Below are 23947 nucleotides of genomic sequence, written 5' to 3' on the forward strand. Positions count from 1 at the left end.
TAGAATGTATTTCTTCATTCATATGCATATACATTAATGCATACCTTACCCAATGATGAAAACTATAAGTAAAATTAAGAAAATTTCATTTATATATATATATATCACAGATTGATAAAGCACCTTTTTGATAACATCATCGGGAATGTGAGAACTCCCATCTTGCAGAGATGCAAAGTGATGAAGCAAAGTCATTGCATCTTCATCATTTAATGGTTTTAAGTCATATGAAAAGCTATATTCTGGCAATGTAGTTCTTGAGGTCACCAGAATATTGAACTTTGGGATGTCAAACTTAAACTTCTCAAGACGAAATTCTGATCCAGACCAGACATCATCCAAGATCAATAATATAGGACTGGATCCAATATGTGTCAACAGTACCTCCAGCTGGTTAATTGCATCTTCATCACTTTGGAACTCAGGCTCCCGATCACATATATGATGAAATAGCTTAGGCTCCCGATCCCATATATGATGAAATAGTCTTCGCACAATGACCATCAGGTTCAGAGTTTTAGAAACGGGGACAAAAAAAATATTGCCCTTAAATTTGCAGAATTTATTAAAAAATAACTATAAAACCCAATCTATATTATTAGTTAGACAACGTTTCAAACATATTTGGTTTCTAACAATTCGAGTTTTCTACACTCGATTTTGCCCAGTGAATTTGCACTTGGAAATCTAGTGTCTGACTCTCGATTTCGATACTCTCTTGGAAATTGAGTGTCTCACAATTGATTTTCTTAGAGCAAAATAGAGTCCTTTGGACTCGATTTGTTAGAAATGAAATTTATTTCAAATCTTGCCTAATTAATAATATAGTTTTGATTTTATAGTTATTTTTTTAATAAAATCCTAAATTTGCCTATCCAAAAGCAATCTAGTTAGAAAGTTGCCACCAAGGCACATTTCATTTGTTATAAAACTGTAAATAGAAAACATAGATAATAATGGTAAAGTCAAATGAAGCGAATACATAATCCCAATCACAGCAAAGATTAAAAAGGAGCGAAAATAAATAAATTAATAAAAAGTTTTTTTGAGAAACAACAACAATTCTTATGTAATCAGTATTTTTTTTAGTTGGAGAAAATACCCCATACACCCCCCTAAACTTTCAACAACTGACCGAAAGACCCCTAAACTTTTATACTAGCCAATGTACTCCTTAAACTATTCCTATCTGCCAAATTAATACCTCTGTTAGTTGGGTGTTAAAAAACTAACGTTTAAATCACGTGAGAAGCACACAAAAATTACCAAACTAAATCAGCTTAGTTGGAAGGGAGAGAAAAAGCCAGGTTTAGAGAGAGGAAGACGATAGACTGTGGAACCAGAATATTGAACCGCCACGACAACCTTCTCTCCGGTGCTAGACTCTTTGTCCTACAATTGTCTTGCCACTGGTATGCTTTTTTTTTTTTACCTACTCTCTGTTTTTCTAATCTAAATCTCCATGTGCGAATTTTTGCATTTTTTTTTGTTTGGTTTAATTTTCAGGCTTACCCTTTACCCTTTACACTTATCCAAGTGTTTCAAGACCTGTGGTGGATTGCATAGAGTTGACTGTGGTGAAATTTTCATTTGATCAAAGCTGGTTATGAGTATGCTATACAACTGTTTGATGAATTGCCTAAGAGAGATATGACCAGTGTTCTAATGTGTTTTCGTTGTTTGGTAGGATTTTAGATGCGTTTGCAATTACTTGAAAATAATTTTCATAGCCGGGTTTATGTGTGCTTGATTGTTTCATATAAACTAATTGAAATTACAAATTGCATAAGAAAATTTTAAAACTTGTGGCTATATTACATTTAGTTGTTTAAATTGTAACATTTTATTTTTCAAATTTTCTTCTTCTAAATGGTTCCAGCACCTTGTGCAAGCCTTCAGTGCAGAATCCTTCAAATGATTTGCCATTTGAGTTCATCATATTCACGTCCTGCACAAACTCTTTGAACGTGGCATTACTATTCTCATTGGATTCGCTTGTGTAGGGGGAGTAGGATTTAGCCCAGCTGACCAAGTTTTTTCTATTGTTTCTTAACATCATTATTTTCTGCAATTTTTTGGTTTGGTTTAATTTTCAGGCTTGGGGTTTGATTGCCCTATTGGACTTGTATTTGTGAAATGTGGTTGCAAATGTAGCTGTTTGTACTTTGGTGACATAGAGGGGGGTTGTTGTAAGTGTTGTTGCTGGGCTATTGGTTGTGTGTCCAACTTTGTTTGAAGTTTTTCCTACCATTTTTTTTTATCTATATTGTTTTATTTGAAAAAAATATCTAGCTTTGAGGGTACAATTACCAAGGTGTTCTTTATATTTTTCTTCTTCTTTTTTCTTTTTTTCATTAAGCTCGTTCTGTTGATCTTCTTGTTAATTTTGTGTTGCAGTCATGGATGAATGTCCACTATCACTCCCTCAAAATAATGCATTTATATTGTGGTTGTCTTGTTATATAGAGTACTTGGCAATCATGTATGGGTACTCAACAATCAAGTCAAATTTGTATAGAGAAGAACAACGCTAGTGGAAGCAAGAAGGACAAGGGAAAGGCCAAAGCCTAGTGGTAGCAAAAAGAACAAAGTTGCAAAGCATAAGAGGATTGTGTTTAAGTCCGAGTGTTAATGTTGGATGCCACTTGAAGTGACTATTTATGTATGAGTACTAAAAAATGGTTTGTGACATTATAAGAATGGCTCCATCAATATTCTTAAAAGGATCTCAATCTACCATGAATATAAACATCAAATGAGTGCCTCCTTGAAGACTACATGTGATGCAAATTTGAGATCCTTCATTAACTGTACATTTTTCATGCCAGTGCATTGGTTAAACTCAAGGAACCTAGGCCTTGAATTTCCTTCATCATCAGATGACCCTTCTACACTCCTCAACTCATCATTGTCCCCATGGTTTGAGTTTTCTTCACCATTCCAAACTCCCTCAAGCCTTGCCCCCAATTGCTCTATTGATTCTATCATCCTCCATACCAAAATCTTCATTTATATCATCATCTGATTCAGAAAAATCACTCAAATCGTAATCTTCATCATCCTCATCATCCTCTAATTCAATTGGAACATTAACAATTTCAAATTGGCCATCAGACTCAATAGAATCATATTGGAATTGAGGAGCTTGAACATTTGGCATAGAATGTGAATTTCCAGTGAGTGACAGTGGATATTCATCCATGACTACAACACAAAATTAACAAGAACATTAATATAAGAGCTGGAGAGAGAAAAAAAAAAAACACAATATAGAGAATAGTGGGAAAAAAAACACAATATAGAGAATAGTGGGAAAAAAAAAATATGCTTGAATGCAATAAAAGGACGAGTCAATTAAGCTCACCAAAGCACACAGGAATACAACAGTGAGATATATAAATGTCACATGAAAGCGGACAAAGGACGTCAACAGATAGGAATGTTAGTATGACAAAAATTGTCACTAGTCACTACCTGATTAGATGAACATTGAATACGCATTCAGTAGCTATAAAATAAGGTGTAAGCCACACTTAGTCAAAAAAATAGGTTCATAGCTAATGTGCAAAAAAGTTGGGCAGCAGTTGAAAGCAAAAGCCTCAAAGAAACAGAGCAAAGCACATTGAACTAATTCTCATGTATGAGCAGCAACTAGTGCTCTACCTGGGCGTGGTCCTTCTAAGCATTTATCATTCACCTAATAGAGCTTTAATCAAAATATATTCCACTCAGTGCCCCAGAACAAGCCTCTAACAATCAATTTCAAATAAAATTAGCTCATTGTAAAAGTATTCCATCTAACACAATAAGTTATATCTCTCTCAAGCATTTAATCAAACAACTCTATGGCATACTCAATAGCAACAGCCCTATAGCATACTCAAAAAACCGAACAAACAAGAATTAAACCAACCCAAGAATTAAACCAAACAAAAAAATTGCAGAAAATAATGATGTTAAGAAACAATGGAAAAAACTTGGTCAGCCGGGCTAAATCCTACTCCCCCTACACAAGTGAATCCAATGAGAATAGTAATGCCACGTTCAAAGAGTCTGTGCAGGACATGAATATGATGAACTCAAATGGCAAATCATTTGAAGGATTCTGCATTGAAGGCTTCCACAAGGTGCTGGAACCATTTGGAAGAAGAAAATTTGAAAAATAAAATGTTACAGTTTAAACAACTAAATGTAATATAACCACAACTTTTTAAAATTTTCTTATGCAGTTTGTAATTTCAATTAGTTTATATGAAACAATCAAGCACACATAAACCCGGCCATGAAAATTATTTTCAAGTAATTGGAAACCCATCTAAAATCCTACCAAACAACAAAAACCCATTAGAACAATGGTCATATCTCTCTTAGGCATTTCATCAAATAGTTGTATAGCATACTCAAAACCAGTTTTGATCAAATAGAAATTTCACCACAGCCAACTCTACGCAATCCACCACAGGTCTTGAAACACTTGAATAAGTGTAAAGGGTAAGCCCGAAAATTAAACCAAACAAAAAAAAAAAAATGCAAAAATTCGCACATGGAGATTGAGATTAGAAAAACAGAGAGTAGGGGAAAAAAAAATCGTACCAATGGCAAGGCAATTGGAGGACAAAGATTTCGGCACCAGAGAGAAGGTTGTCGCGGTGGTTCAACCTTCTGGTTTCACAGTCTATCGTCTGTCTCTCTCTAAACCTGGCCTTTTCTCTCTCTCTCAACTGAGCTGATTCACCTTGGTAATTTTTGTGTGCTTCTCACGTGATTTAAACCGTTGGCTAATATAAAAGTTCAGGGGGTCTTTTGGCCGGTGGTTGAAAGTTTAGGGGGTGTATAGGCATTTTTCCTGTTTAGTTTATCTGCTCCTATTGTTGAAAGAGATAAAACAAAATAATGAGACATATATATATTTCAAACTGTAGTTTAATTTAACTTGCAGAAATTTGAATCTTCATGTGTGAATGCAATTCCGTTCATTCCAATTACAGTCATGTATATGGTGCTCAAGCAATAGTTCAATTTAATATTCAGCAATGAATTACTTCTCCATGTATTTTTTTTGCGGTAGTACCTAACAGTTTACTGTTACTGTAAAGGATCCACCTACTAACACTAAATAAATTGAAGAAAATGTAACAATAACAACCACCAAGCCTTAATTCTAAAAATTTGGGGTCAGTTTTAAATCTTTAGCAGACTAGTCTTTCATTTCAACTTAGAAATATGGAAACACTTGCCAGTTATAAAATAAATTAGACACACAACAAAAAAATTAAATACCTTTGATTTCTTGGTCATGACCAAGCCTTTTCATCAATGCAGTCTTCCCGCATCCGCCAGGAGCAGTCAGTAGAAGTTGCTGCTTCTTCTCCTTCAACAGCTGAGTTTTCAACACTTCCAAAGGCACATCCAGCCAAACAGTAAAATCTGGGGGTCTAGGAACTAAGCACGACAACCTACCCATCTTCAAGCTCAGTGTTCCCTGTTCTGGGCAATCAAGTTTTTAAAAAAAGGATTTGACCATAAGGACTTTGCCTCCCACATTATTAACTCTGTCATGCAACACCTGCAATACTTCTTCAAGCGTTGCTTCCAGAGAGGCCCCTTCTACAAATGGTGCTGCCATTAGAAAAGAAACCAAAGATGACAAAGCAATTTAGATCTCTTAACTCTTCTATATCTCTTGATCAGTACACTTGTGATGATAAGGGAACGGAGCAGAGAATCAAAGCAACCATTTGAGAAGAAAGAAAAATGCAAAGAAGGAATAAATGTAAGTAGGACAGAAGATTTTTATTCAAAATATTCTATCCTACTTTCTATGTTCCACTCTATGTAAGAAGGAAAGAAATACTAAGCATATTGACTTCCTTGTTTTATTAAGTATAGACTTATTTTATTTTATTTTTTAAATCAAGTATAGACTTTTTTTTTTGGTTTAGAAACAATCAAGAATAGGCTTAAAAGGGAAGCAAGTTGTAAAACATACGGAATATATTGTTCATATGTTGGTGCCTTAAAAAGTTCTTTATGATAAGTGATGCTTTATTAAATATACTAAATATTGTTAGTATAATATACTATATGCTAAAATGTCGGTCTTATACATGGTCATTGTGTCATATGCTAATTGTGAATTATGATCTTCTAAAGATTTTAGGGAAACTTCATGAAATTCTTAGAATTCTATCCATTCATTTTGCAATAAGTAGATTGGATTTTATCACGTGATTAATAATTTAAATAGGTTAAAAAATGGTCATAATCATTGATTTTCAAAACATTGATGTTGTGATAAAATCAAATCTCATTTCTAAATTAATTGATAATATTTTAAGAGCTTTATGGTGGAGGTACACTAAAAACTATAGAAGATGTACTACAACAAATGCCTAATAATTCTGTCATTTCCTCCACACACAATTCCATTCCAACTACTCCAACAAGTTCCTTGGTAGAAGTAGAGAATTTACCACATAATTTATGATGTACGTCTCCACAGATATCCTGGATAACTTTTGATTCATATCTGTAACAGAGGAAAATAATTTTGAAGAGGCAGCCATTGACAGGCATAAGAGATAAAAATAACTCAAGGTTTCTTACTATATATATTTAGTCAGCAGCCAAAAGGAATAAACATGAAGAACAATAAAAGGAAGCAAATAGAACGGTGGGAAACTTAGGGTGTCTAAAATGACCCCAATGTAAAAATGCTGCATTTTCCCATAAGTTGGGAGTTTAACTTGAGCAAAAATAAACCTTTTCTTGTCTTATTGCCATTTGTATTCTTATCTGAAATTGAGTTTTTAGCCTTTTGGATAGATTATTGTTTTTTGACATTTGATATCTTTCTAGTTTACTTATTCATATGTTGTTTGCTTGTTATGAGTTATGACTAACTAATTGGTAACCTGTGCAAATGCAGAGGCACCATTTCTTTATTTACTGGCCAAAGTTTGGTTGAATTCAATTGATTTTTCAATCTAACTAATATTTAATGACATCTTAAATGTGTATTTAAAAAATTTCACTAAAAGCATTGTTAATTTAAGGATAAAGATTTCATATATTTTCATGAATTACATTTCACAGATTTAAGAATAATATAAATTACACGTATAAACATAAAAATATAATAACTATTGAGTTTTAGAGGGAGTATAATTTGAAAACTGATATTTAATTAATCTAACACTTATAGATGGCATGATCTATATTGATTAGGAATCCTAAAAACATGTATAAAAAAGTCTATTAGCTAGGTGTGTGTCTATATAAATATATCATCATGCTTGTTTTCAACCTAAATTGATGATACTATATAATAATATCAATTACTATGAAAATGTTTAAGGAAAAATACTTGTAGGATGATTATGCCTTCAAGGAAAATGCTCCACTTGGGTTTTATTTGTTTGTAGTCTTGTGCAACAAAAATAGTGTAAAATAGTCAAGAAAAAAACCATAATTTAAAGGTTTTAATTGAATAAAATGACAATTTTTGAACTTAATGGATTAAAATCATAATTCATCAAAGTTACAAGGTGTAATGTGTTTTTCTCAAAAAATAAAGAGAGTAAATGACTTTTTTTTTTTGGGTAAAGGTTAGCTCAATGGATCTACAAAAGAAACTTTGAAAAGCCAGGGGGCATGGCCCCCCAACCCCCTTAGCTTAGCTTTGTCTTTGTTAATTGGGTTACAATGAATCCCCTAGTTGTAACTATAAAATTATCAAAAAAAAAAAAAAAAAAAGTGTCCTGTACTCAATTTGATTTGAAACATTAAAAATTAACAATAAAAATTTCATGTTGAATCAGTCAAGTATTACTGTATTAGTCTGATAATTACAGATAATTTGAAGAAAGTGACTATCCAAGGTTGGTACCATATTTGCTTAGAATTTATCAAAAGATATAATTTTTTGTAACTTCTTTTATTTTAAATTTGTGATAAAACCCTGAAAACTGAGTTATTTCAAAAAAAATAAAAGCTAGGATTCAATTTTATATTTGCAAAAGAAAAGAATAAAAAATACTAACTGAGACAAAAATCAAAAATCCAAACACACATCTATTCAAAGCAGAAAAGGAAGACTTACATGCTGTCTTTTACATCAAACCCAGCAATACCGCTCACGCATTTCAAAGCATTTTCCCACGTTTGTATCTTCTCACTCGTAGCTCTGGAGTCCTTTTTATGTTTAGTAAGAGTCAGCATGCCTACCTTGTCATCACAAGATTAGCCAGATTCCGAGAGGTGAGTTCATGTAAAATGGCAATGGCATCAATGCCATCTTCATCGTGTTTATATAATTCTTGCCACACATCAATGAGGGCAAGAACAGGGATCCTTTGGTCTTCACGAAATGAACCTAGATCCATAAAACACTTTTAAATTGTCCTCATCAACTGAAAATTCTAGGCTTTGTTAAAGACAATGAAGCAGATCAGAAGGATAGAATGACCACTAGACCATTTCTACCTCTACGGCGCCAAGCCTCTAAAGGCTTCCCACAGAGTGATTTGCCATTCACTTTGAGGGCTAATGGGAACCCCCCACAGCCTCTCACTATTTAAGGAACCAAATAAAATTCTGTTACATATATCTTACATTTTCTTTGTTACTACTCTTCTAAGGCAATAAATCCTAAGGATGAAATGGGCCAAAAGCAGTGCTAGACTTTTAAAAGGGCTAAAATAATTAGTAAAGGCCTATCATATCTTACCAAATCCTAGTAAGACATAAATTTGTTTCAAACTGTATTTTAATTTCACTTACAGAAATTCAAATCTTCATGTGTGAATGCATTGCAATCCCATTTATTCCCATTATAGTCATGCATATGATATTCAAATTTCAAGCAATAGTTCAATTTAAGGTTCAACAATGAAATTTGTCAAGAATTCAACTGATGAACCATTTGATTTGAAGAAATTTGATTTGCTGGTTGTGATATAAATGATTGTAGCTTAAGACTATCAAGTATTTTACTGCAAGTCGTTCTATGTATTCTGTGTAATGTTTATACATGTGCGTCTCATAATACCACCAGCAGACCAGGACACATTGGTTCTTATATTTCACTAGTGGAGTCAGTTATTTTCGTTAAGGGTAAATACTAGTATACACTGCTTATTTCACACAAATGTACACACTTTTTGCACTGAAATTGTGACTTCAAGTGGTGTGAAATAAACATCACCCTTTGGTTAATACAGTATAATGGCTAATACAGTCAGTTAATAAGTTTTGTAACCTGTTCTTGATGTATAAAAACATAACACAGCATTGTAATTCTTGTTTTAACATTTTTAAAAAACTTGTATATGTATTTTGTTTTAGGTAGTTCCTAATAGTTTACTAAGATCCACATACTAGCACTATAAATAACTTATAGAATATGCAAACACATGCCAATTATGCATTAAAATTACATACACAAAAAAAGAAAAAAGAAAAAAAGAGAGAGAGAGAGAGAGAGAGAGAGATCAAATACCTTTACTTTCCTGGTCATGACCAAGCATTTTCACCAATATGGTCTTGACCAAGCATTTTCACCAATATGGTCTTTCCGCATCCACCAGGAGCAGTCCATAGAAGCTGCTGCTTCTTCTCCTCTAGCAGCTTAGTCTTTAAGACCTTCAAAGGTTCATCCATCCCAACAGTAAAATCCGGAGGTCCAGTAACTGAGCACGACAACTAACCAATCTTCAAGATGGGTGACAGCAAAAGAGATTTCAACTGCTCCAAATCTGCAAATTATCCCTTCTGTTCTTGCATATGAACCTGGAAGAACATCACAATGGCCTCGTTCAACTCTGTAAGTTGTCTCTCTTAGTAGGCTTGTAAAGGGTAGTCCCACTCTTGGCGGCCCAAATTGCCCATGAGCTCACGGGCCTTCCTCATATCTTCTTTCAAGCTCTTTGTTTCCTCTTCTGTGTGATCAAGCTTTTTGTTTAATTGTCTTATCTCTTCAACCACTGGCGCTAAAAGATTTAGGTTGAATTGGAGGCTTTTAAGAATTGGCTTGAACATAAGGGCATCGCTTCCAACACACTTAACTGTGTCATGCAACACATTAAATACCTCTCCAAACACTGCCCCCAGAGCAGCCCCTCCAACCAATGATGCCATAGCTTTGCTTTGCAAACTAACTCAAACCTCCAATAAGACAAAAGAAAAGAAACCAAAGATTCTGTATCCAAGATCTTTGGAAGCCAGTTAAGAAACAAACACACTACATATCAACACACATGTCATATCAAGTTATAGGCCAAATATACAGAAATGAGACATCTCAGTTTCCGTATTCTACTCATCATCTCTATTGCAGCCCAGGAAATGCCAATTATCTGGAGAAACCATATGATATCTGTGATCCATATAGCAATCCACAGGCACAGGAACTGGTGCAAATTCTGCGACATCCTGAATAGGCTGTGCATGGATATCCTGAAAAGCAAGGAGATGGATGGGTTGGAGACTCTAGGACTTGGGTGCTTGATGTGGGTGCTCTCCCTAGTCGGTTATACTTCTATCAGGTAATTATGTTATTTTTAGTAACTTAGCCATTATCAAATTTGTCATGGAATCCTGGTTGAATTCACACTTACACACACAAACACACACACACAAAGGAATGATACACGGATGTGGACATAAAATTTGGCTAAATGCTAAGTTCATGTTCATAGTAAATGGATGTTTGTGTGCCATGCATCTAGGAGCGTTCAAAATTTTTATCATGTACTTCTATGCATAGAAAATTCAACTAATTATAGTTATAGGGCACTAATGGGAAACATATTACTATTTCCCAGGATCCAGGAACTGAACCAGCAGGTAGCCCAATGGTAGCCCTTAGTTATTTTAATCTATCCTTTAGGTTGCCCCCTTTGGGATCCGACCATAAAGCCACAACTCATATAATCCCATACTCAATGAGTTGAGTCTGATTACTCGATGTGGTGGTTGGCTGAGATACCAAATGTTGCAAACCCATGGGTAGAACTCACCCTTGAAAACCTGCTTGCAAGGGGAGGGTGCTTAAGAGCTTATAAACACATGGTTAAGTTTATACTTAATCCATATGAGACACTAGAATCATAACACTAAGAAATTGAGGAAATGCTATTTGGTAATCATGTGTGTGCATATAATTCCATTTGTAAACTCCACTTGTGTTTGTGCTAAATGTCACATATTTTGTACACAACTGGTCTCTAGCTTAGAAAGATATGGTTGACAGCTAACTTGAAATTTAGTCACTTTATTATGAATGGAAGTGAGAAAATAAGCCTAAATGCCCTAAATATAGATAATATCACTAGTAATTGAGTAGCCACTTATAATGGTTCAATGTAGACCTTATGTATGCAAAAAAGTAAAGGAGACTGAGTCCATTGTAGCTAAAGCTAAAAGCAAAATCTTATACGCATATTTGTCAATTTAAGTAAACAATCATTGCTTGTAATAGCCAAATTATGCTTCAAAATCATGATTAGTCTGGCATAGAAGCAGATCAGCCCCAACAATATTATCACTAGAAGAGAATAACCACTTCAAAATTATTTAGATCTATCAAATCTTTTTGTTGCACTTGTACAGTTCAATGAAAACACTAAAAGCAAGAAAGGAATTACATTGGCAATGTTTTTGGACAATTTATTTTCACTCTTCTCCTTGAAAACCTAAGCAATGTCTTCAAGGGATGGATAATCAGTGTATCCAAGGACAGGGTCAGAGATGTAGAATGTGTCTCTATTGTACTTGTTGAGAGGAGTATTGAGCTTAAATCTCTTAGGCAAATCGGGATTGGCTAAAAACAGACGACCATAAACAACAAGATCTGCACGGTTTTCAACAATAGCTCTATTCCCATCTTCCCTATCATAACCCCCAGCAACTAAAAAGCTACCCTTAAAAGCCTTTCTCATTGGCACAATACTATGGGGACATTCACTCTTTTCTTCAACTGTCTTCATTCTTGGCTCAACCATGTGGCAATAAAGAATCTCATATTTGTTTAAGGATTCAGCCATGTAAAGGCCCAAAGCTTCTGGATTTGAGTCTCCAGATTCCATGTAGTCTGCAAAAGGAGATAGCCTTATTCCAACCCTGTCTGCTTCTATCTCATTAGAAACAGCTTCAACTATTTCCAGAGCAAACCGGCAACGATTTTCAAGGGATCCACCATATTGATCCGTTCGATCATTCACTTGATCCTTCATAAACTGGTCAATTAGGTAACCATGAGCCCCATGGATCTCTACTCCATCAAAGCCTGTGTATAAGACAAATAATGACATTTTAATGAAGGTATTGTGTAATAACAAAGGTAACCATGAGCCCCCATTGTTCTTTCAGTTTTCTTTCATCAAGTACAAAGTACATTTCTTCACTCCCTTGTACGTTTGACCAATCAAATATCATTTATCTTATATAAACACATGAAAAGAACTTACCAGCTTCAATAGCATTCCTTGCAGCAAGTCTGAAATCATTTACAATTTGAGGAATTTCCTCTATGCTTAGCCGCCTTGGAGGAGTGAAGTCGGCAATGTCAATTCCATTAGCTTGAATTTGAGGGGTCAAAGGCCTATTAGTGGAAGAAATTGGAGCTTGACCGTTTGGCTGAAAACCTGTAGGCAACAATATAAAGAAAAATAAATATCCAATTATGATCCGTTAAATTACTTTGAAAACGATGTTTCTTCACAAAGATTTAATTTTTATTTAAAAAAAAAAAAAACTATCCAAAGAAGTAATTGACAAGACCTTCATTGATTTGAAAACACAAAAAAATAAATAAATAAATAAATAAAAAGGAGACAAAATTAATAATTCTTTTGGATCATAAAGGCATAATAGCTCCATTTTGTGTTTCACATGATTGTATAGTAAGGATGGGTTCCATAAATATTCCACTTCGAAAAAGGAAATTTCAAGATCTTATTCCATTAAAAAAAGAAAAGAAAAGAAAAGGAAAGCTCATGATCTTAGGGCTATCTGACACTCCAAATAGTGGTGCTTGGCTGTCTATGACTACCATAGATGTAGGACTCAATAATGATTTTGACAATTGATAGTTTTTAGACCCCTTAAAAACACAATTGGATTAACCTAGGTAATTAGCTAAGTTGTTACTTAGTTCAAATTCTAAATCTAGGTTATCACAATCAAACAATCATATCATGCAAAGTAGCGGAAAGATAAATAACACAACAATATGATCACCCAGGAAACCAAACCGGTAAAAATCTGGGGAGGATTTAACCTAGTTATCCTCAAGGTAAACCTGAATCCACTATGAAAGAATCGAAGTTGTTCAACAAGACTTAGACTACTAACATCTTATTGCTACCCACTAGTAGAAACTTACTGACAAGACCACGTGCAAGCTTCGAAACCACGAACTCCTTCTTTCTTGGATTCTCCAGCAAGTACAAGCACACCTGCTTGTGTTTCTTTAAGTTCTTATGGCAGCAACTGAATGATCATCAAGCTCTTGAAGAAATCTCCTTCTTGATAGTCCTAAGCTTATGTAAAGGAAAGCTCCTCACAGATCTCACAAGAGATTTACACAAACAGCAATATGAGCCACACTAAAACGTGGCTAGGGTTTGCCTTATATACCTAGGGCAAAAACGCAAAACCCTAAATGTTTTAAATAAACTAGGGCTGAGTTGGAATTCTACAGAAAATGCATCTAACCCGATTTTCGATTGATTGAGCCTAAACTTCGATTGATCGAACTAGGCTGAAATGCCTTATTAAATCCACACCAACTTAGATCCAACTTTACATAAATGAACCAACTTTGAGCAAGTCTAAACATGACTAAACACTTTGTTTTGATCATGGTTTGCCAACAATACACATTAGAGTTCTAAATACATAAAATCCTAAGTCTTTAGAACCTAACAACAATTGATTTAGAGCAAGTGGTGTTTGCATATCTAAAACAAAACTATGAAGATTTTGAAAGACCAACCAACTGAAGGAACCATGCTTTTGAAAAAGTGGCATGCAACCAACACTCTGGCCTTTTCTACTAAAATGATATAAAACAACCTCTTTAGCTAAAATGGCAACAACATTAGCTTTTTGTCCAACTATGAGAGTCAATCCAATTAATGCTCTTCCTCAAAAAGTATGTTTCTTTTTCAAATGTGATACTCATTATGCAGGGAATAACATTCTACACTATGAAGCATGGGTGTGTTTCTAGATGCGGGTGTGGGTGCGGGAGTCGGAAATTTTTGAAAAAGTAAGGTGCAAGTGCGGTGGGGTGCGGTGATTAAAAGATTATTAAAAATATTTTTATTTATATTTTCTATATATTGCTAAGCATACGTTTCCACATTATATAAACATATACCAAATTTAAGAGTAATAATAGATAATAACTAAAACATGATGTTCATAAATTAAATACAACCCATAAGTTTGAAACTAAAACATTTCAAGATGTTCAAAAATTAGAATATAGGGAGGGAGGTAGAGAGCAGAGAGGCAGGGAGGCAACGAGAAGAGAATGAGAGATTTTAGGGGTTTTTTTTTTTTTTTTTTGGTTTAAAGATGTTCAAGTTCAAACAGTGCGTTTTGCACATTTTATTTATTTATAATATTTACTTGAATTTCGGTGTGATTCAAAGCCGGTTTCGGCCGGCCAATACAATCCGATCCGGATTAGTGTGGATTGGCTTGAGTTGGCAAGAATCGGCGCATATTCGGAAACAAAAAAAAAAAAAAAATTCTGATGTCGACACGTGGACAACGGCGTCACCTACCACACCCCACGTCAGGCTGCATCGAACGCAGGTGCAGCACTTCTGTAGTCGCGTTGATGCTTTCTAGATTCTACAGCACCAACGCATGGTTATTTCAGCAGTCAATCAAAACCTCCATCCAATTTGATTCTCTACCAAATAGGTTCACATGCAATACTTCCTTTAGGATCAACAGCAATCAATAATTAAGTAGCACAATGTGGTATAGAAAACCCAAATCTACTCAATTCATGAATCGTTTACCATATATAGTCTTTCTAGTTTAGCATATTACAAAGCATTCAACTCTCTCCATCCATTACAAAAGTTTAATTGTCAACAAGCAATATTAGAAGAGAAGATATAAAGGTGGTCTTAGTCAAAGACAAACCTTGATTTGAAACCCTCCCCACATGCCAAATTTGACAAAAGAAAACTCCTCCTTGGGCATGAACAGCATCTACGATGGGTTTCCAGGCTTCAACTTGCTCTTTTGTCCATATACCAGGTTTGTATGGGTGCCTTTACAATAGCAAAGAAACCTAAGAAGTCATAAAAATTTTAAGGCAAGAAAGGGAACCCTCAAATTGGAGATTGTCTTTTAGTGTGAAACATGGTAAGAAATTGATTACCCATTAGCAGTGTCAGAAACTCCAGTGGATTCAGCTATCAGTAGACCACCTTTGGAGGTTCTCTGAGAATAATATAAGATAGCATGTGGCTGAGGAACATTGCCATAAGATCTCTGTCTGGCCATTGGTGCCAAAACAACTCTGAAAATTCAAATTAAATGATAAATTGAGTAAATCAAGTGAGAAATCTTTCTAATTGAAGAAAGTAGTACCCTATAAGAATCAAATACATATATCCTGTAGCAAATTCGGAAAGAATAATATGATTAAGCCCCATAGCTAATTTGCCAGGCACTTGAAATTTGAAAATACTTTGTTTCAAGTTCAGGGCCTACGTTTGTTTTTAATTCGTGTAACTCTCTTTTCAACCTATGTTTACATCATAAGCTTACCTTTTTCCAACACCTACAAAGCTGCAGCAAAGAGCAGTAAGTTTTTTTTTTTTTTTTGGTTGCAAAAAAAAAAGAAAAAAAAAAGAGTGGCACTTAGTTTAGGACTGTTTTCAAACATAAAACTTAACAATTATAATGAGAGCATTTGGAAAGAAGGCAAGTATATATTTGTGCAGTATGGACTTCAAAAGTGACTGCTTATGACATTTCAACTCTTATAGTATCCAAACCTAGCCTAGACTTAGTGTACAATAAGTTAAATTGGTCAAATGGCTTCCACTCCAGGTCCAACCCCTGTACAAGCAGACCAAACCGAATGCAGCAGTTGAACTCTGATATTTCTTATTTCAATAGAATCACAGTCACTGCTTTTCTAAGGTAGAAAATCATATTTTGGCAGATCCAAAAGAAAGTTTGTACTTCCCAGTTGTCTAATTTAAACACCCTTGAGTACAATCCCATGAGTACTATAAATTTGCTGGTGAGGGGCCAGTGGCTTGTGCAATACATGCATGGCCACGTTTTAATTAAAGAAAATACCAGAAAAGATGATAAGAAACAAAATGAAGCATGTAAAAACTTGGAACAATTAATTTGATGAATTTTTATGCACAGAGTAGGGTGAATTAGTTCTGTTAATCACATGTAGGTTCAAGATCATCAAATGATAACATACTGCATTTGAAGAATGACTTGGGTACTATGGTAGGATATAGATGAGGAAGCCAAACTGGATTGCTTTTCATCATACAGAATGTGTAGTCATAGGTATCAACATAACACTGATAAATTGAAGGGCCTCATCTCCCCTCCCCAGCCCCAAAAAAGTCAGACCAAAGTTGTTGAGAAATGATTTCATAACTATAGATTGATATCTTATATAATCAAAGAAACTGTAAATAAATGTCAGCACGCTCATGATGAAGCTACAACTAAATTACTTAGAGGTTATGACAACAGAAAGAATCCTGAAAGCCAAGGTGATCAGATACCTTAATCTGCTAATCTAAAACCAATTTACACAATAGAGATGATGTCCAGATAAACCAAATGCCAGATTTATTTTCCTTTTGAGATCAAAGTAAAAAATCATCACTAACAACTCATGAAATGAGTAGTGCTCAGCAAGACAGTTAATGCAGTTCCAACAAAATTCATCAATCTTAATATTATCAAAAATTTGCAAAGTCTCAAACTTTTAGTAGATTAATATAGAGAATTCTTGAAAAAATGTGTCATTTCTTGGTTAAACACAAAACAAACACAGATGTAAACTGACAAGAAAATGCTCAAAAGGGCAAGAGTGTTAGTACTAGCATCAGCTCTTGTAAAAATTTTAGCATTTGACACATTAAAAAATTATTTTATCTATTTTAGCATATAATTTTACAATACACTTTACATCACATCTTTTATTTTAAGATTACATCACATTAAAATAATTTAAAACAAACCTTATTTATATTAAAAAATTAACAAAAAAAATATATTTTATTGTGGCCCCGTGTGACAAGGAGAGAGGTACAGAGAAAGAAAGGGAGAGAGGACTTAGGATGTGACATGGGAGAGGGAAATTGGAATTAAAAAAAAAATCAAAATATGTTTAGAACATATAAAATTTTATGCCCCTACATTTCCAAATATGAAATTTTACTGCACATCAATGCTAATTTTTTTTGCATTTAAAACATCTGATGTGAGAGGTTTTTTGGAGAGTACCCAAACTTGCATATGCTATATTTTAGCATCAAAGCACAATAATACCCCATTACCCAATCTTGCAATTATACTACAGTACCATCCTAAATTTAGGATGGTATTGTAGCTCACTTACAAAATTAAAATAATATTTTTTATTCATTCACCTCAAAAACATCTTCTCTTTCTCTCTCTCCCTAACTCACCACAAAATTAAAATATTGTTTTTTATTGTTTTGGGTTATATATTTTAGGAAAATGCTAATGAATACCCTTAGGGTATTGGTTAATAATCAATTTAAAAAAAGTTTTTATGGAAAAAGAAAAAAATAAATATTTTAACAATTTTTTTCATTTCCTATAAAAGTGGTGTCTTAAAATGGATTGTTAATCAATGTCCTGAAAGCACTTGTTAGCATTATATAGATATATTATTTTAATGTGTTGTATAGGAATATAAAAGTTAAAATATTAAATATGTTATAAAATGGTACGATATAATAAATAAAGTACATTTTGAGACAATAAAATAAGATATTTTTGCGAAAACTGATGCTTAGCACACTAAATAATTATCTACGGTTTCTTGAAGGTTGAAACCTTTGTAAACAAAACGATTCATTATCCCAACTGGGATATGTCACAATCACAAATACCTTTTAATTTTTTTAGAAAAACAAAAGTCAAACCCAAAAAAAAAACACATAACGTTTAAAAAAAAGGCAAAAAGAAAAAAGAAAAAGAAAAAAAAAGAAAAGAACTTTGCAAGGTGTATTGGTATACCTATGTGAAAGGTTGAACTTGCCCAATTTGTAAGGAGTAAGAAGAGGAATGGTGGGAGCTTCGGCAGCCATTTTCAATGATTCTATTCTATTCTTTCCTGTTGAATGCTAGTACTTTGCTTCTGTTCCTGATTTCAGACAAAAGTGGGAATGAAATGCTTGTTACACAAATGGGTATTTATAGATTTGTGTCCAAAAAAAAAAAAAAAAAACAAAGTCTCACAATAAGGTAGCTGGATGGTTCCAATTGGACAATGATGTTTGCTTTAAAATGGTATTCATAATGATGTCTGTGCTGACGTTTGGAAATACGTGGCTGTGGATGGGGATGGGTCCGCACCCCATACATTGAATCCTCAAGAAAATTTGGTTACCAATGTGGACTATTGGCCTCTTTAACGAGAAAATATATTGGATGCATGGTATATTACCTCTTATTTAATCATGTATTCTGCCTCAATTATCGGCACCACTTTACGTCCACAATTAATTTCATAAATTTTTAAAACAATTCTTTTGAGAATATAGATTGTGTTTAGATTCTAGCATATTATTTTAATATAAGATCACCACTAATTTTATTTTTATTTAAAGAAAAAATATTTTTATAATATATAAGTTATAATTTATGACCTCAAAAATTATGAAAATATTGTTAGATTTGTCATGTCATCAGTTGTTTTACTTAAAAATAGAGAAATCTTTGAGACATGAAAAATTTTATTATTATTTTTTTATAAAGCTTCTTAAGGCTGTAAATTAATATGTATAGCCAAAAAAAAATTAAAAATATTTTTCTTAATATGAACCACATATATGTTTTTTTTTTGAAAGAAAATTGGAATTTGCCAACTCTTTTGAGGGAATATATATATATATATATATATATATATGTGTGTGTGTATATATGTATGTATGTATGGAAGGTAGGGACAGAGCCACCCAAGGGGGCCATGGTCCCTCTAGATTTTTATTTTTAAAATTAAGAGTATATATGTTTTACGACATTTTTAGAATTTGGGCCAAAGAAAATTATTTTTAGCCTCCGTAATATTATTTTTTTCTCCTTTAAATAATATGAAAATGACTGTTGTGATGACAAGAATAATATAATTAGTTCCAATAACAACAAAACATCTAGTCTATACAACAACAAAAATTAGCCCAATTAACCTAAACATCACTTTAAAAATCATTATTTATCAAATCTAATCAATGAATCTTAGATCTATTAATTATTTTTTATTAAAAAATCCTAAATTCTATACAATACCAATCAAATAAAGAGAGAATATTTCCAAGACATTGTCGAATGACTAATACACATAGACACAATTAATTAATATCATAATGTTAACTTATAAATTTATAATTAGTGATTTTTTTAGGGGAATAATTAGTGACTGTTGGTGGATGAGTTTTTTTTTTTTTTTGAGAAACTGTTGGTGGATGAGTTGGAATCATTATTTTTTAACTTACTACCTTAATACTTTAGTTTATTTTATCTATTTTATTGGGCAATTCACTATTTTTTTGAGTCATGTTTGTGATCTATGTCTCTGTGTTTTGAGCACTTTGGCATTGTTAAGCTTACTGTATAATTCTCACTTGTTTATTTATTTATTTTTATTTTAGTTTTGACATTTTTTTTCCATCGGATTTCTTGTATTGGATCAAGTAATTGTGGTTTTAGAATACCACACTTGTATTTTCAATTTGAAAATTTCTACCGACACACTCAAATCTATATTTGATTTCACATGCGTGAGAGTGTCATCTTATGGTACATAAATATTTTTTATTTTTCATAACTAGTTGACCCATTTGTAAGTGATGAACCAATTGACAAATTGAGAACCAAGCATTAATTTTATTTTTACTCTTGTTAAAGGCAACTGATTTTTATTTTTATTGAGTAAGCCATAAACACTCTCTTTCATTTGTGTCAATTTTTTTTTTTTTTTTTTTTGCCAAACAGAAAGGCAACTCATTATGACTTATGACCAAAAAAAAAAAACCTCATAATTATGCATATACAGACTATAGTGGACTCCAGTGATGTGGATGGTGTAGGGAATTTAACCAAAAATTCCCAACCTGTGAGAAACAAAACAAATAGAGAAAACACACGTCAAAGAAAATAATCACACGCACAAGACAATATTTACGTGGTTCGGCAATTTGCCTACGTCCACGGAGTTGCAGGGATTTCACTATTATCAGGGAAAATACAATAGTGCACAAGAACACTCTCAAGAAACCCAAATCCCAATTACACCCTAGCACTCTCTCACATAAAAAATAAGAATAGAAGCTGGCTGCCTCTCTTTTCTCTATTTTCTCTCATGCGGCTGCTCACTAGGTTAATTAGGATTTCTCTCTTTTTAATCTCACACGGCTGCACCTTTTCTTGTCAAAACCTAATATATATATATATATATATATATCAAAATCGGCTAAAAGGTGGTGGGTTACTATTCCAAATAGGAGTTGGTCAAATAGTGACCGACTTAGGCAATGAGGATGTGGGCTTGTGGCAATTCAAGCCATACACGGCCCACTCCAACAAATCTCCACCTTGGCTTGAATTGATCAAGCTACACGAGCAAACTCCTCCATCAGCTCCACCTTAGCCCTTAAGGGCTCACAAGCTGCAAGCATTAGCCACAATCCTCCATAACACAGTCCCTCATCCCTGCAACTCATCCTCCTGTCCTCAAGCTAGAAGACCAATTGAAGCTGCGCACAGCTTCAACTTCTCAATAGTGACACCCTTAGTCAACATGTCTGCCGGGTTCTTAGATCCACAAATCTTCTCAAGCATTACCAGCTTATCTTCAACAAGGTAACGGATAAAGTGGTATTTTGTCTGTATGTGCTTCGACTTTGAATGAAAAGTCGAATTTTTGGCAAGAAAGATTGCACTCTGACTGTCACTGTGTAGAATGCCCATCTTCTGCTTCTTACCCAATTCATCTAAGAAACCATGTAGCCAAATCATCTCCTTTCCAGCTTCAGTTGCTGCAACATACTCAGCTTCTGTACTAGACAAAGTAACAATCTTCTGTAGATTTGAAGCCCATGATATAGCTGTACCACCTAGAGTGAAAACAAACCCTGTAGTACTCTTTCTACTATCAATATCACCAGCAAAATCAGCATCTACATAACCCTGCAGTTTCAAACTTGCACCTGTGAAGCAAAGACATGTATCTGATGAACCCTTCAGATATCTCAGAATCCACTTGACTGCCTCCCAATGCTGCTTTCCAGGCCTACTCATGAATCTACTCACAACTCCCACTGCATGTGCAATGTCTGGCCTTGTACACACCATAGCATACATCAAGCTGCCAATAGCTGAGGCATAGGGCACCTTGCTCATGTGGTCCCTTTCTTCTTCTGTCTTCGGTGATTGTTCTTTGCTTAGTTTGAAATGACTACCCAAGGGTGTGCTCACTGGTTTTGCTTCATTCATGTTGAACCTGCTGAGAACTTTCTTCACATACTCTGACTGTGAAAGCTTCAATGTACCATTAGCCTTGTCTCTAATGATTCTCATACCAAGGATTTGCTTTGCAGCTCCCAAATCCTTCATTGCAAACTGTTTGGACAATTGCTTCTTCAGATTATTAATCTCCTCAATGCTAGACCCTGCAATAAGCATATCATCCACATACAACAGTAATATGATGTAAGAATTGTCAAAAGACTTAACATAGCAACAATGATCAGCTTCACATCTCTTGAACCCAATTCTATGCATAAAACTGTCAAATTTCTTGTACCACTGTCTTGGAGCTTGTTTTAGGCCATACAAGCTCTTTTTCAGTTTGCATACTAGATTCTCTTGTCCTTGAGCAATGAACCCTTCTGGCTGAATCATGTAAAGATCTTCCTCCAAGTCACCATGAAGGAATGCTGTCTTCACATCTAACTGCTCAAGATGTAAGTTTTCTGCAGCCACCATTCCCAGTACTAGTCTGATTGTTGACATCTTCACAACTGGAGAAAATATCTCTGTGTAGTCAATGCCTTCCTTCTGCTGGAACCCTTTAACAACTAATCTGGCCTTGTAACGTTTACTACCATCATACTCATTCTTTATTCTGTATACCCACTTGTTGTGCAAAGCCTTCTTTCCTACTGGCAATTCAGTCAGTTCCCATGTCTGATTCCCCAACAAGGAATCCATCTCATCCTTCATGGCTAACTCCCACTTGCTTGAATTCTCATCTTGCAAGGCTTCTTCATAACACTCTGGTTCACCACCATCAGTCAACAGGAGATAATTTAGAGTGGGTGAATAACGCTGTGGAGGTCTAATGTTCCTGGAAGATCTGCGAACTTCAGCTACAGGTGTACTCAGATCTACCTGTGAATTTACATTCTCCTTATCTTCTTCACCCCTTTTCTGGACAGTACCTTCAGTCAATTCATCTAAGTTGACAAACTCAGATTTCTTTTGATCTATCCCTGTAACATCTGGCACTACAGTTGACCTGTCCTTGTACATAACCTGTTCATTAAATATCACATTTCTACTTCTGATGATTTTCCTGTTTTGTTCATCCCAAAACCTATAGCCAAATTTCTCATCACCATAGCCAATGAAAAAACATATTTTAGACTTTGCATCAAGTTTACTACGAGCATCAGAATCAATATGAACATAGGAAACACAACCAAAAACTTTTAAGTGTGAAAACTTTACCTCTTTACCGCTCCAAACCTCCTCAGGAAGTCTGAATTCCATGGGAACTGAAGGTCCTCGGTTTATCAGGTAAGCTGCAGTGCTAACAGCATCAGCCCAAAAAGTTTTTGGTAGTCCAGCATGCAACCTCATACTCCTAGCACGCTCATTGAGAGTTCTATTCATGCGCTCAGCCACACCATTCTGCTGTGGTGTCCCAGGAATGGTCTTCTCCATCCTAATTCCCTGTGCAGCACAATACTCACTGAACCCTCCATCTATGTACTCTCCTCCATTATCTGACCTCAAACATTTTACTTTTAAACCTGTTTCTGTCTCAACCATGGCCTTCCACTTCTTAAAGGTTTCAAATACATCTGATTTATTTTTCAGAAAATAAACCCATACCTTTCTACTTGAGTCATCAATGAAAGTGATGTAGTACCTTGAACCTCCAAGGGATGCAACCGGAGAAGGTCCCCACAAATCAGTGTGTACTAACTCCAATTTTTCAGCCTTCGGTGTCCTGCCAGTTTTCAAGAAGCTCACCTTTTTCTGCTTTCCTAAGATGCAACTTTCACACATGTCAAAATCAATGGACTTCAATTCTGGTAGTTTTCCTTTTGACAACAGCATCTTCATCCCTTTCTCACTCATATGACCAAGTCTGCGGTGCCATAGGCTTGTATTAGTACTTGCATCAGCAACTGCAATTGTGTCTCTTGGACTTGAGGTCATGTACAGAGTACCAGTCTTCTTTCCACGAGCCAATACCCTAGCTCCCTTTGTAACCTTCCAAGTACCACCAACAAATAGTATTGCATGTCCTTCATCATCAAGTTGTCCAACAGAAATCAGATTCCTCCTCAGGTCAGGAATATGTCGAATCTTCTCCAGTAACCAAACAAACCCATTGGGCAACAATATTCGAACATCTCCCATACCCACAACATCCAAGGCTGAACCATCAGCCAAA

The 23947-nt window shown here is 34.5% G+C and overlaps 1 protein-coding gene and 1 long non-coding RNA gene across 4 annotated transcripts in view; one reads left to right on the plus strand and one right to left on the minus strand.

Annotated features, from left to right (window-relative positions):
* Positions 1–23947, minus strand: part of LOC126699248 (12-oxophytodienoate reductase 2-like) — an 82416-nt gene that overhangs the window by 28580 nt on the left and 29889 nt on the right. The window contains exons 1-5 of one of the 3 annotated variants that reach the window (XM_050396984.1): positions 18280–18411; positions 15407–15547; positions 15166–15296; positions 12468–12644; positions 11540–12286 (exon numbers count right to left, since the gene is read on the minus strand). In XM_050396984.1, coding sequence (XP_050252941.1) covers positions 11694–12286; positions 12468–12644; positions 15166–15296; positions 15407–15547; positions 18280–18350 — 1113 coding nt within the window. In that variant the 5' untranslated portion in view covers positions 18351–18411 and the 3' untranslated portion in view covers positions 11540–11693. Of the gene's footprint in view, positions 1–11539; positions 12287–12467; positions 12645–15165; positions 15297–15406; positions 15548–18279; positions 18412–23947 lie in introns of those variants that run through there. The other 2 variants (XM_050396983.1, XM_050396982.1) reach the window with 2 other exon arrangements.
* LOC126699253 (uncharacterized) lies at positions 965–2772 on the plus strand. Its single transcript, XR_007646729.1, has 2 exons — positions 965–1412; positions 2467–2772. It is a non-coding gene; the product is annotated as an uncharacterized LOC126699253 (long non-coding RNA).

This window comes from Quercus robur, chromosome 9, assembly GCF_932294415.1.
Source record: "Quercus robur chromosome 9, dhQueRobu3.1, whole genome shotgun sequence".
NCBI lineage: Eukaryota > Viridiplantae > Streptophyta > Magnoliopsida > Fagales > Fagaceae > Quercus > Quercus robur.